This window comes from Brassica rapa, chromosome A02 (genome assembly GCF_000309985.2).
Source record: "Brassica rapa cultivar Chiifu-401-42 chromosome A02, CAAS_Brap_v3.01, whole genome shotgun sequence".
Lineage (NCBI taxonomy): Eukaryota > Viridiplantae > Streptophyta > Magnoliopsida > Brassicales > Brassicaceae > Brassica > Brassica rapa.
Genome location: NC_024796.2, coordinates 13,784,171 through 13,797,366, shown reverse-complemented (window position 1 = coordinate 13,797,366; position 13,196 = coordinate 13,784,171). Strand labels below are relative to the sequence as shown.

At 31.9% G+C, this 13,196-nt stretch overlaps 1 protein-coding gene across 1 annotated transcript; it reads right to left on the bottom strand.

The window, feature by feature from the left end:
* Window positions 1–13,133, bottom strand: LOC103853030 (AT-hook motif nuclear-localized protein 29). The gene has a single exon (XM_033284773.1). It carries the CDS (start codon window positions 7,634–7,636, stop codon window positions 6,773–6,775), a length of 864 nt encoding a protein of 287 aa, XP_033140664.1. The 5' UTR covers window positions 7,637–13,133; the 3' UTR covers window positions 1–6,772.
* Window positions 13,134–13,196: the final 63 nt, after the last annotated feature.

The window sequence follows — 13,196 nt, the reverse complement described above, 5'->3', positions numbered from 1 at the left end:
TTCTTTTATTATATATATATATATATATATGAGAGTTTTATTTCAAATTAATCTAATTCCTTACATTGGTATAATATTGTCTGCAAGCAAAATTATAAATTTCGTTTAATAGTTTTTCAAAATACTTCATATTAGTATTAGCTTGAAAAGAACTATATTAGATTATTATTCTTAAATTACTGATATGTAGCTTAGATTAATATTTCGGCATATAACATTTATCATTGTGTAATCTTTATTTATTTTTACTAAGTAGGAAATATTATTAAAAATCTATATTAATCTTCTAACAAAATTTGTTAAATACTATAACGAATGTGACGTTTCTTGTAACCAAACATAATTAAGATTGAATTAGAATTACCTAAACTTTGTTCCCAGCCCAGTTCACATATGGTAGCATGCTTCATGGCCTATACGTAGCGTGTAGAATGTCTATATCATTTTTTGTAACAGATTTTATATACATCTGATCATCGCGGCTGCAATTGGATTGTTGATTTTTAGACGCAAGCCTACTTCCATTCTTAGAGAATGAAATGATGTGGAATGACATATTTTATTAATTTTTTAAAAAATTTACCATTTGATATGAATAGAATGAAATACTCATTCCACTAATTCCACAACCAAATAGATAAAATATAAAGAGAATCATTTCATAATAAATTGGTCATGAATAAATAGAATGAATTTCATTCCATTTTTTATTGTATTTCTTTCCTACAGTTTCATTTATTTTAATTCCATGAATTTCGAAATGTTTTACCAGTTACAAGTTACAGCCAGCATATATTGTATTTATGTTTAATTATCAGCGTAAGTAGAAGAAACACACACACACAACGACCAAGACATATATATAGAGATCCAATAAACAAATTAAAATATGGTCCAATTTCTTGTTCATATATAGTATTGTGTTGCTCAATTGCATGCAAGGCACATGACACGTCCTACTTGGAAATCTTCAAAAGATAAAAAAAAATCCAGTTGCATGTGTCTAAAAGTATCCAAAAGTACAATACCCTTTAATTCTCTTCACATTCTTCAAGCCTTAAGAAGCCAAAGAGAAAAACAAATATGAACCTCTCAATATATCACTTATCCATTTTGTAAGTCTGTTTGATATGATGTATGTTTTTGTTATCAAAAGAACCTGAAATTAGTCGATCTCTTACCGGTAACCGACATAAATGAAAAATATCCCCAGCTCATTGGAGATATTTCACCACAAATCTCTTTTGGTCATGCATTGATTACATAAGTTTTTCTTCATTCATATATATCTATGTATTTTTTTACTGTAAAGAAGAGTTTCTCTCCTTTATCAGGTCTTCATGTCATCAAATAAGCTCTCCAGAAAACCGACACGTGTCCCTCTTGACAAAGCGTTGCGTTTCATTTAAGTTGGTGTGTGATATATGTGGGCATATGTTTGTTGTCGGGCTTATAATTTGCTTACTACCGCCACCATGGCTGATGAAGAGAAATCCATGTGTTTCGAAATGCGACGCTTTTGAATTTAGGATTGAACCTGTTGTCGTCTTCCCCGTCTAATCACAACCTAGACTTTCCAAAGTGTTGTTTCATCTTCTTCCTAACAATCCGAGAAGATACCAGCTACAGATTCATCATATTAAAGTCTTCATTAAATCCATTACCCACGATCTACCTTCAATTCGAGTTTCACTCCTGTAAATTAGTGGAACTGCTACTATAAAAAAGGTAAGCTTTCTTACTCCGAGAACCATCTCCTCATTCCATCAAAACAAACATGTATAGTAATTTTCTGAGGAATGGCTGACGCAACAATCTTTCTTTCTGATTCGAAGATCAGGATGCTCTTCCAACGTTCAAGTGTGGTTGCTCCGTTTCTAAGAGGCCAGGAACGTCCGACGCGGTGGGAGTGGATATGCTCCTACTCAATTCACGGGTAAGTTGTGTTCTTCTGTCTTGGGTTCATAGCTAAAATATTTTTCTGGTCATATATTTTAATAAATTTTCCATTGTGTTGAATCCATATCACCAAGCTTTCATGTTTAGGTTTTTGTTTTACATATATTTAGAATAAGACAATTTAAAACCGTTTGTTGATTGTTCTGTCTAATTCACATATGTTCAGGCGATCATGATGCCGGGACACCGTGAATGTCAACCGTAAAACATGGAGAGAGTACAAGTCGTCTAAGGGCCATATACCAAAAGCATAAGGCATGGCTTTAAAAAGTTGGCTAAACTCGCGCATCAGCATGTATGTATAGACCATGTTTCCTGTTAGCTTTTTTTTTAATTCAATATTAAAGTTTAATAAGCTCACTCTGTTGAAAACCAAGGCTCAAGAAATGCTGAAAAACAATGAGATTACCAACCCGGTTGCTACCATGAATTTAGATTTGGGTTGAGGTACGTGTTCTCTACCATTTGCAAATGCAATTCATAATCTTCCCAAAGTCTTTAACTTTCTAAAGTTTTTTTTGTACTTCCAACAGGCAACAGCTTGGATTGGTTTCTCTCTCATATTCATCATCAAATTGCTTTCTGCAGTCTCCAAGTAAGCTATGTTACTTTTACTTGAAAAGTTTCAATCGTTTGTATCAGTAAAAAGTTACTAAGTTGAATCTTTTGTTTACATGTCAAATATTCCTAAGAGGAAGAAGATATACAGTCGTAAAAAAAGAACCAAGCATTGGATATCGACGAGCCAAACACCACCATCCTCACCATTAAAACAATATAAACTATAGCTTCAGGAGATCAGAAAGGTTGTGTGACTTTTACTTATATATTTACATCATTGGTTTTTGGTTTCAATTAAGAGTGGTTACTCAAATGGAGGAAGTCTCTTTTGCAGGTGGTTTGTATTTACCTTTTTGGACTCTAAAGACTTATTACAGTTCTGTTCTTAAACTCATGTTTATAGCGTTAAACTCACTTCAAGCACTGAAATTCATTCATCCATCGCCATTCGCTTCACCTTTCTTGCGAAGTTCATTGAAATTACCACCCCACCTACTACAATTTTCACAGAGCTCTTTAGGTTCCAAAACTTCGGACATCTGACGTCATTGTCTAAAATCTTTCATTTATCCATCATCACCAGTGTTCTGCAATAAAACTAAGTGATGTCTAACTTTCTCTTCGCAGACATCAGCCTCATCAAGACAACCTTCAATGACGATGCCCAGACAACTCCCTTATAGCCATTTATTCTCCTTCGAGGAAGGTTCACAATCTTTTGATACTGTGGCATAATCCAGGTGCTTCGAAATTATATGATTATATTGTCAATGCGGCTGCTTGATTCTATGATTTCCTTCATTTTGGAATAACAAACCTTCTTATTCAGTGTTAGATTTGAAAGCCCGATCACTTTTTTTTGTTTGGTTTTGTGTTCATAAGTTGAAAACTGTAAGAACTACGCTTCAAATTATTCAAAACCAGAAACAAGTGAGAATGATAAGAACAATCAGCGGACGACAGAAAGTAAAACCCGGAAGAAACCAAGACTCTAGATTCTGCAAAGCTTGAACAGATATTACAGATCAACACTCAAGTTTTGATTTTGGTTTACAAGGTCATCAACATCATACTATCTGTAAGGAAGATACAAGGAGACCAGAAAGCCTCAAGAGGAACAATCACTCACTAGATGAATCAAGAGCACAAAGTTGTAGAGATATTTTTAAGTAACGACATGATTATCGTCCATCAATATCTGCTTTCAGTTGCACCTCTTTCACCATTTTCTTAATTTATGTAAGAATGAATAGCTATACAAATATATTCTCTTATAAATAATTGAAAGCCAAGAATAAACAAAAAATATTTATTAGAGGTTTAATCAGTTGTGAATTTGACAAATATTTTCATTAAAATTAATTAAGTATGATAAAAAATGGTTAGATCATAATTCTTCTCTCTTTCAGATAAATATTTTTTTTTTGGAAAAAACCCGTTAAACAAGAAAAAGCTACAATATTTACATAGATATATTTAATATTTTATATAAAGAATACAAAGATCCACAAGTTGAAGTTGAACACAATTAATATATTTACATATCTTTGACAACCGTTTTATTTTCTAAAATGCCACGGAAAATATCTTAAGCTTCTAATTTTTTTTATTAAAATATAATATATATATATTAGATAGTCACATTACAATTTTTTTATTAAAATTACTTAAAAATAATATTATAAAACTTCCAAAGCTGTGTCCCTCTATTTTATTTTAAGTCGTTTTTCAATTTATTTGTTTAATATTATGCAAAACTATTCATAATATTAATAAATTAAAATAAACTGATAAAATAATTTATATCATATAACCTAAAGATAAAGGAAAACATGTTAGGATCTTCTGTAAATCAGTTACTTAAGTAATTTAAATCTGTTACTTAATTATATTAAATGAATAAAATCTACAGTCTTATATATTCATACAGAAAAAAAATTACTTTCCATATGCTTTCATAATTTTTTTAAACACAAAATATGTTTTCATAGGTTTCTTTAACAAATTCATTACATTTTTGCAATTTTAAAAATTAATTAAAAATTTATTTGACTAAATTATTAACATATCCCATGAGCAAACTCCAGTGTACTAATCTGTTTAACATATCAGAAATACAAACAAATTGTAGAGTAAATAATAATCCATGATCTAACATGTAAATTAATACATTTGTATTTTTGATTAGTTTTGCTTTGATAATCTCATAGCATTCAATATTTCCATATCTTTTTATAAGAAATGCAACTTCAGTTTTTTAAGTATGAACACTATGAGCCTATAAACAGATCAACTTAATTGGGATATTGAAAGGATAAGTTTATAAACAAACAAAAATTAAACGAACACAAAATATATTTAACTCGGCCAATGACCATCTGAAAAATACAATCAGTTCATCTTTGTTTCACTTTGTCAATACAAGCTAAAATTACAAATCTGTTGGATAGAAAGTTCTCTGAAACATAACAAATAAAATTTAATCACATTCCAACAATACTCATATAAAACTTGCTTATAACACAAGTAAATCATAGATGTTCTTACACATAATAAATATAACATACATAATCCCTCACCTCCAAAGATTCTTAACAACATAGATGTTCTTATACATTTCTTTTGCAAATGTTGACATAAAATAAACGCAATAAAAATATACAATAATATATAGTTATATACATCATGCATAAATCATAGTTTGCGCGTGCGAACCGACCCTCGTTATTTATAAAAGAAACTTCAAATTTTGTATTTTATATTGTCACTACATATTTTCCCTAGGGACTTGATGCACTCCTCATTTTCACACATCCTGAAAAAACATTTGGTAATGTTGTAGTGGAGTTTTCTGATCTTCTAAAGGGAAACTTTTTCATGTCTTGAATCTAGCAGGCCATGTAGTGTAATCAGGGCCGACTAAATATTTATATGGACCTTTGGGCTAATTTTTTTTAACCTCATAATATTTATGTTTATTTAAAATTAAAATATATTTAAATTTTTTATCATCAACATTTTTATAAATTTGTGATGAAAAAATTATCTACATGTAAAATATTTTGGGGTTCATTTTCAACCAAATTTAATTAATATTGAAATTTGTCTATATATATATACACACACAAAGTATTAGGTTCCTTAATTATCGAGATAGGAAGGACACGGGGCGGTTGCACCATTTGTCCCCCTACGTTAGCCGGTCATGAGTGCAACTTTCTCGTGTTTCTGCCATTAATGTAGTTGTTGTAACTGTCAAAAACCACTTCTATGTTTGTATTGCTGTAATGGAAAATATATTTTCTTGTGAAGGCATATGTTATTGCTATAACCGATATCTTTAAATTTTCCGTAAATTTTTGAAGCGTTACTTTTGGTTTTATATGATTTTAGCGTTATTTCCATGATTGATCGATAAGACCGAAGAACGATTCATATCGGTCTTATCGAAGACAAAGTAGAAGTCAATTTGTTAAAAGATATATGATTGAATCAGGTTTTTAAGCTAAAATTTGATTTGAAGTCTCCAGTATGCCCAAGGCTGTAGAAAGCTGTCTCTTTAATTACATGGAATCTTAAACAAAAGAAGATATTCATAAGAGTTCCAAATTAAGTATACAATTTCCAGGATTTCATAAATGTGGTAACTAAATGAATGAAAGAACAAGATGTTTGTTAGTTGATATACATAGCTACACAGATTAAATGATTACCTTTCATATTAGTACTGAATTCAATACTATGTGCTATAAGCTACTAATATCAATTTTTGTGAAGTCATGCATATAATAAATAGTTTTTCTGTTTCAATTTAGTTGTCGTTGTACAGTAAAATCTTTGTTTTAAAATAAATGTTGTTTTATAGTTTCATTGCAAAATTTATTGACTTATATTATAATCTATTTTTCTATTGGTTGAAATGTGAATATGTATATTGGTAATAATATTTTATTTAGTAAATATAAAATTAAATATTTTTTAATCTATGTACCAAAATCAGAAACGACAATTAAGATGAAACGGAAAAAATAATATTTAGCTTCCGCACAAAACCCTAGTGACTAAAAGAGAGTAAGAAGAGAATTGTCTATGGAGAGTACATCTAAACATACGAATCCAAATGTTCATATTAGGATAAAATTAATTTAAAATCAAAAGAACTTAAAAATATAATTGAGAATGTCATTGTTATATTATCATGAAACTGTTTTTAATTTTTTTAATAGCTATTTTACGGACATAATTTTCAAATTTAAAAAGATGGTCTTGAAGCGGCTCCGGCTACCCAGCCAAGCGAATGAGGATCACCGGTAAACTGATCATAACCACTCGGATTACCTCTTATCTCTCCCTGGCCCGGTCCAGACGGTGGTGATGCTGTCGGGGCTGGCGGTGGACCTCCTCCTCCGCCTTCTTCTTCTTCATCTTTAAGTGGAAGCCTTTCAAAAGTTGCGTTAGAGAACGATGCAGCCATCAGTATAACTGGACCTGAAGCCACAAGCGGAGCCACCACGCTTCCGCCAATGACCTGACCTTGTCCACCAGAAAGAAAGATTGACAGCCCACCTGATCCCGGTGGCGCCGGCGGCGGAAGCACCGTACCAGTGATGGAAAGAATGTCAAACTTTCCATGTAAAGTCACAACCCCTCCAACTCCGGCTCCAGTTCCACCATTATTCCCATGAATCGTCACCGGCTGACGGAGTACGACGTTAGCCACCGTGCCGTTACCACTGAGCACGGAGACACCTCTCCCTCTCCGGCGAGCGTAAGTGTTGACGCTCTCAACTATGTCGGCTCCAGATGAGACTTCAAGAACATGAGATCTAAGGACGTTAGGGCTATCTCTTGTCACAATCACCGGTGGCTTCGGCTTGTTCTTAGATCCCGGAGGACGTCCACGTGGACGCTTCCCGGGAGTTGATCCCGACGTAACCGGGTCGGAATCAAGTCGACCCGAGTCCTTGTTGGAGTCAGATTCATCATCTGGCTGAAGCTGGAGATGAGGTTGAGGTTGAGCCTGAGCCTGTTGCTGAAGTTGGTTGTGAAGCTCAGACCTAAAGAGGCCATGGAAGTATCTAGAAGCTCCTCCGGATTGATCGTAACCACCGTCCATCACCGCCGCATCTACTGGTTATTGTTCTTTTGGTTCAAATGTAATGATATTGTGAGGGTGAAGAGTTCTTCATATAGAGAAACTTTGGTGAGATACAGTAGAAAAGTCAAATTTCAGGGAGTGAAGAGCCAATAGCTTGTGTTGATCGGTTACACAAACCGACGAAAATGAGCAAAGAGACACAACTCAAACGGGTGCTACTTGTGTGTTAAACCCTAACTCGCTTTAGGACAAGAAATGAGTAGTTTCTTCACTTGAGACGGTGTCGTATTTGAGTGATGTGAAAAGAGTTGAGAAGCTTCAAATTATTTCATGTACCCTGAAAGTGAGTGACTCTGCAGTACTTTTGTTGAAGGGTGAAAGCCATAAAAATATACACAACGAGAATTTAGCTTAAAATTATTCCTTTTACATTTTTTAAAAAATTAGATCCAATAATCATAGTTTTGAATATTAAAATACTATATACACATACCGCATATGATAGTATATACATATAATACAAGAGAAGACAAGGATTTCGAGTTTTCTTCTCTGGATATATTCGTTTTTTTTGGCTTATAGCTAATAGCGGAGAAAATAAAGAAATTATTTTTGACAAAAAAAAAATTATTTTTACACTTCAAGCTTAAAAATAACATGAATTAAGGCCAGACATAGTATGAATAGAAGATTAAAGAGACTTATACTATTTTATTGTTGGAACATATTATATAGAATCAAATATGATTTATGTGAGGAATGATAACGCCATATCTTGGCAAATACATAGTTCAGTTCCGGTCCATAATTATTAATGGACACTGATTCAGAATTTTGCAATACTAACCAAAAATATGGACTAGTGGGTAATCTTTTTTCTTAAAAAGATTTGGTGATCTACCTAGTATTCAAGTTATAAATCAAAGTATTTATTATTGCTAGTTCAATTCGACTTGAGAATAAATGATTTATATTTTAGAGATTGTATTATTGATCCAAATATCCAAAATATTATGGGAGGAAATCTAAAATTGGTATTAAAAAAATATGAAACCTCAATGCAAATACTAGTTACGTACAGGTCTTCGTTCCAATATAATATTTTTTTTGGTTAACCGTTCCAATATAATATAACTATCAATGAATACTGATGTTTTTTTAAGACAAATGGATCAAATCCATTTTGTGTTATTGTAGTATAGGTTTATTATTTTGGGACATCGAGTTATTGCTTTTCAACGATTTAGAATTCTTATAATTATTTAATCCGACCGTACTTTGTAGATTAAAAAGCATCTTATATTATATAATTTGCACGCATATTCCCTCCTCTATGCTGCTTCTCGATCATGGTGGACAGGCTATATATTTTTGAATTTGAAATTCTTACGCGACCCCTCATAATTTGGTGGTGTCTAAAACCAAAAAGGTCTGAATCAACCTATAGCAATATATTGTTGCTAAGAAGTCTCCGATTAAAACTCTACTCTCTATGTCATTAATGTGTTAACCATTATATCACAATCAATATTCAGAATTTAGGACTACATTCTAATTACATAATGTTTTTGGCACCTAAAATATAAAATTTGTGAGCTTTTAGTTCATGATAGATCAAATTTATACCAAAGTTTCCCACTTGTTAAATAGGTAGAATTAAATATATTCAATTTTACTGTACTAACATAACTAAGAATTAGTTAAGGGTAAGTAGGTAAGAGTGACTAAATATTTATCATATTAACTTTATCTCATATGTATATACTGTCAAATATATGAAATTAAATTAATATATAGATAGATGAATATTTATATGCATGTGGTGAGATGGTAAAAATACGTGCATGCCTAAAAGCATTTGTGTGCACGCATTAAAATAGTCGAATCATGTTTTCTGGTTGAATGATCAAAGCATGTTAGGTTCTTTAGACTGAATGTTCATATGTGAAAGCTTTAAGATATGAGAAATAGTATAGTAGCCACTAGCCAAAGAAGAAAATCAACTGTCGAGAACTGTTAAACCAGAGTAATTAAAAGCCTGATATGGAAAGTTATAGGGAACTTTGAGAGGAGTAGAAACAAAAATTTGTCTAACTGTAAATATACAATGTACATCTAGTTCTTTTATTGTTAACATATTTTGTGTAGTCATTTTTGAAGTCACAGAGTCGGAGAAATTGATATATTTTTTCACCATGATTATAGAATACTAGAAGTCAATAGAATAATAGACAAAATGATGCAAAAGAAAGACTCTGAAGGTATATGCTATTGTTGTATCTATGATCTATCTACTTGCTTCTATCAACTTAAGCGAGATTGTGAACATGTTCTATCGCACATGGATAAGAGTAAGACCCACACATGATGAAAGTGAGACCTGATATCGGAGACGTCCATTTGTTTGACAGGTGCAATCGGACGACTCATGACGTAGCGATGCAATCGCACAGTCTGGTTGATCCACACGTGCACGGAAGCAAAGTCACGTGCGGTCAAAATGGCAGAGCAGAGCTAAGCTGTTTTACCACGTCGAGGCTGTCGGAAGCATCGGTACTTGATCCACGTGGAGGTTTCCCCCAATTTATCTTCCTACGCAAAGTTATTAAAAATACCTCGAGCCTCGTATTTATTATTATATTATTTTGAGTTCTCTATTATTTTCTCATTACATTTGTACCAAAATTCTCAATTATATGTAAAAAGACACTTGGAAAATGATTGATTGCATGTTTATACCATGATATTTTATCACAAACATGATACGACCCCTCATGCACATTTTATTTTAAGAAATATATACGAGTTGGTGAGTTTTTTTTTTGCAAGGACGAGTTTTTTTTTTTGATAATCCAGATATCCGGACCTCTTACTTATTCTGACTATCCCACTGCGTTCAACTGAAACTAGCGAGAAATGTATTGGAGGCCAAACGAAAACCATGTTAAATCTGTTGTGATCGAGGCTTGAACTCGTGATGGCGAGCACCTCAACCGAAGTTCTTTTACCATCAGACCACGACGAGTTGATGAGTTTGAACTGACTTTTTCTTTCATCTGAAAGATTTTCATTAAATATGACAACCAGGACAGTTTTTACACAAAAAATATTAAATACAACTCCAACCCATGTGAAACTAAACTAAGGGGGAACGCTCATAATCAAACAAAAGAGATAACCAAGACTGCTGCCCCAAAGCGACTATGACTAGAACATGTTCTGCACTACTACTTCGAGCAATAAAAATGAGCACTCCTGTTAGCGGTGAAAGGTTCAAACAAAACCTGCCACTCCAAAAATTAGAAAGCAATAACAAGGCCATGGGTCTATACTAGTCGATTCTCCTAAACTTTACAGTTTTAAAATATTATTGGACACTAGTTGCTTAAACTAGCGACATTCAAGAAAGATTAGTCAGTGCATAATGTATAACCTCCAATCTTTCCTACAAAACCATCATATCAAGTACTGATAACATCACTATACTAGAACATTCGTGACAAAAATCATTCATAATAATATATTGTATTTAATTATATATTTGCAACCTAACATGTGACCTCCGAATGGACCGAATCTTATATAGTCTTCGCTGGACCTCACATTGCATAATGCATTGCATCTGTTAGTGGTAATTATAAAAAGTCCTAGGAATTAATACCCATACAAAAATGAATTCATTCCCGTCCCTTTTCCCACGTGGCACACCCGATGGATTAGATTTTGGATTGAGATCATCTCTGGACCCATTACATAAATACATATATGTATTTTTTTCTTACTAAAAGGAGAGAGTTTGGCCGATAGGGGATGAATCAAAAACTTAGTCTATTGGCTTCAAAGTGTATGTAACATGAATTATGCATAGTATATATTTGATGGTTGTATCAAATGTATAGATATATATGGCTAAATCAGTGAGTTGTTGAGCAATGTAACTATTTTCCAACAATCCAATGAAGCGATTAGTTAAATAATAAGCTAATAAAACATTCTTTTAAATTCTTGACAAAGTATTAAAAAGAAGTTTGACAAAAGAAGAGTGTTATAAATAGATAATCCATTGAATTTGTTGATGACTTTTATAAAAGCGGATAATGAAACGAGAAGATCACGGGACAATACTTTTGACAATACACTTTCTCTTTATTATAAACTTTAGCGATGTATGATCAGCCACTAACCCATTAGCCCCATCCACCAATTATATATCACGTCTTTTTGAACATTATTTTTACTTTGAGTTAATGTAATACAGATTATTGATCAAACTTGATTAATATATGGTGATAGTTGAAAATGTTTGTGCTAATTTCCTTGCTAAAAGGCGATGAGTACAGAGAATTTAATTTGCCTATGTGCTAATTTCCTTGCTAAAAAGCGAGAGTACAGAGAATTTAATTTGCCTATGTAAATCACATTCATCCGATAGATCTGGATTCTACATTAATGTAACACAGATTATTGATCAAACTTGATTAATATATGGTGTTAGTTGAGAAAAGATAATGAAGTTGGCTCGAGAAAAGGGGCCCACATGTCAACCTAACCGTAACGGACTTTGTGAGTTATTGTCGCGAATTTGGGCCCAAGTAGAGACCCACACACAGACCAAACAAATTGTAAACAGTATTTAGAGTGGCCCAATATCGTATACCCTTCAGTCTCGTTTTCATCGAATAAAATCGTCAACCCGAGACCTGGCTACCGGTTGAACTGATAGATGACCCGACATGTAATTTGAGTCGACTTAAATTGTTATATTTATAATATTTTAATATATTTATGAGAGTCTAGATAAATGGTGGGGGATATGTCGAATGTGATGCTCTAATTTTACAAATATTAGCTATACAATTTTTTAATCAAACTATTTTTTCATCAAGTTGTAACTATAATGAATCAATATTTAAGAAGATGCATAGTAAAAAAATAGATTTGATTATCAACTATTCATTTACGTCTATTATAATTTACGCCTGCAAAAAATATAATTATTTGTTTATTTATTTAGTTTACTCTTTCTGTTGACATGTTATTAGAATCTTTGATGTTTTTCTTTTGGCTTATTTTAAATGTAAAAATTAATTTTATTATTTATATTAGACATTTAAATATTTATTAATTTTTTTAATTTTTTTATTATATATCTAGTTTCTAATTTGTTAGAATTTAATATATGTATATATAATGGGCAATTTTCTCAAATAACATTTTTTTAAAACTTTTGTCACAAAATAGTCTTCAATAAGGAAAACGACTATTTATTTTGAAAATTTTAATTTTAATTTTTTTATTTTTTTAAATATGAAACTCTATCTTCAAAACTCCACCACTTAACTTTAAATTCTATGGTATAAATGTATTTTTATATTTTAATAAAAAATTATTTTTTTAATTTGGAGCTATTTTGTGGAAATAAAATAAAAGGGACTACCCCTAAAAAATTTATCATATATAATTATAATTTAAAATTGATTAAACTATTGATCCATAATTCATTTGAAGGTCAGCTCAATGACCCAATGAACCAGAAAATAATCTGGCTCAGTGTCGGGTTTAAAAACAGTGTCCAAGT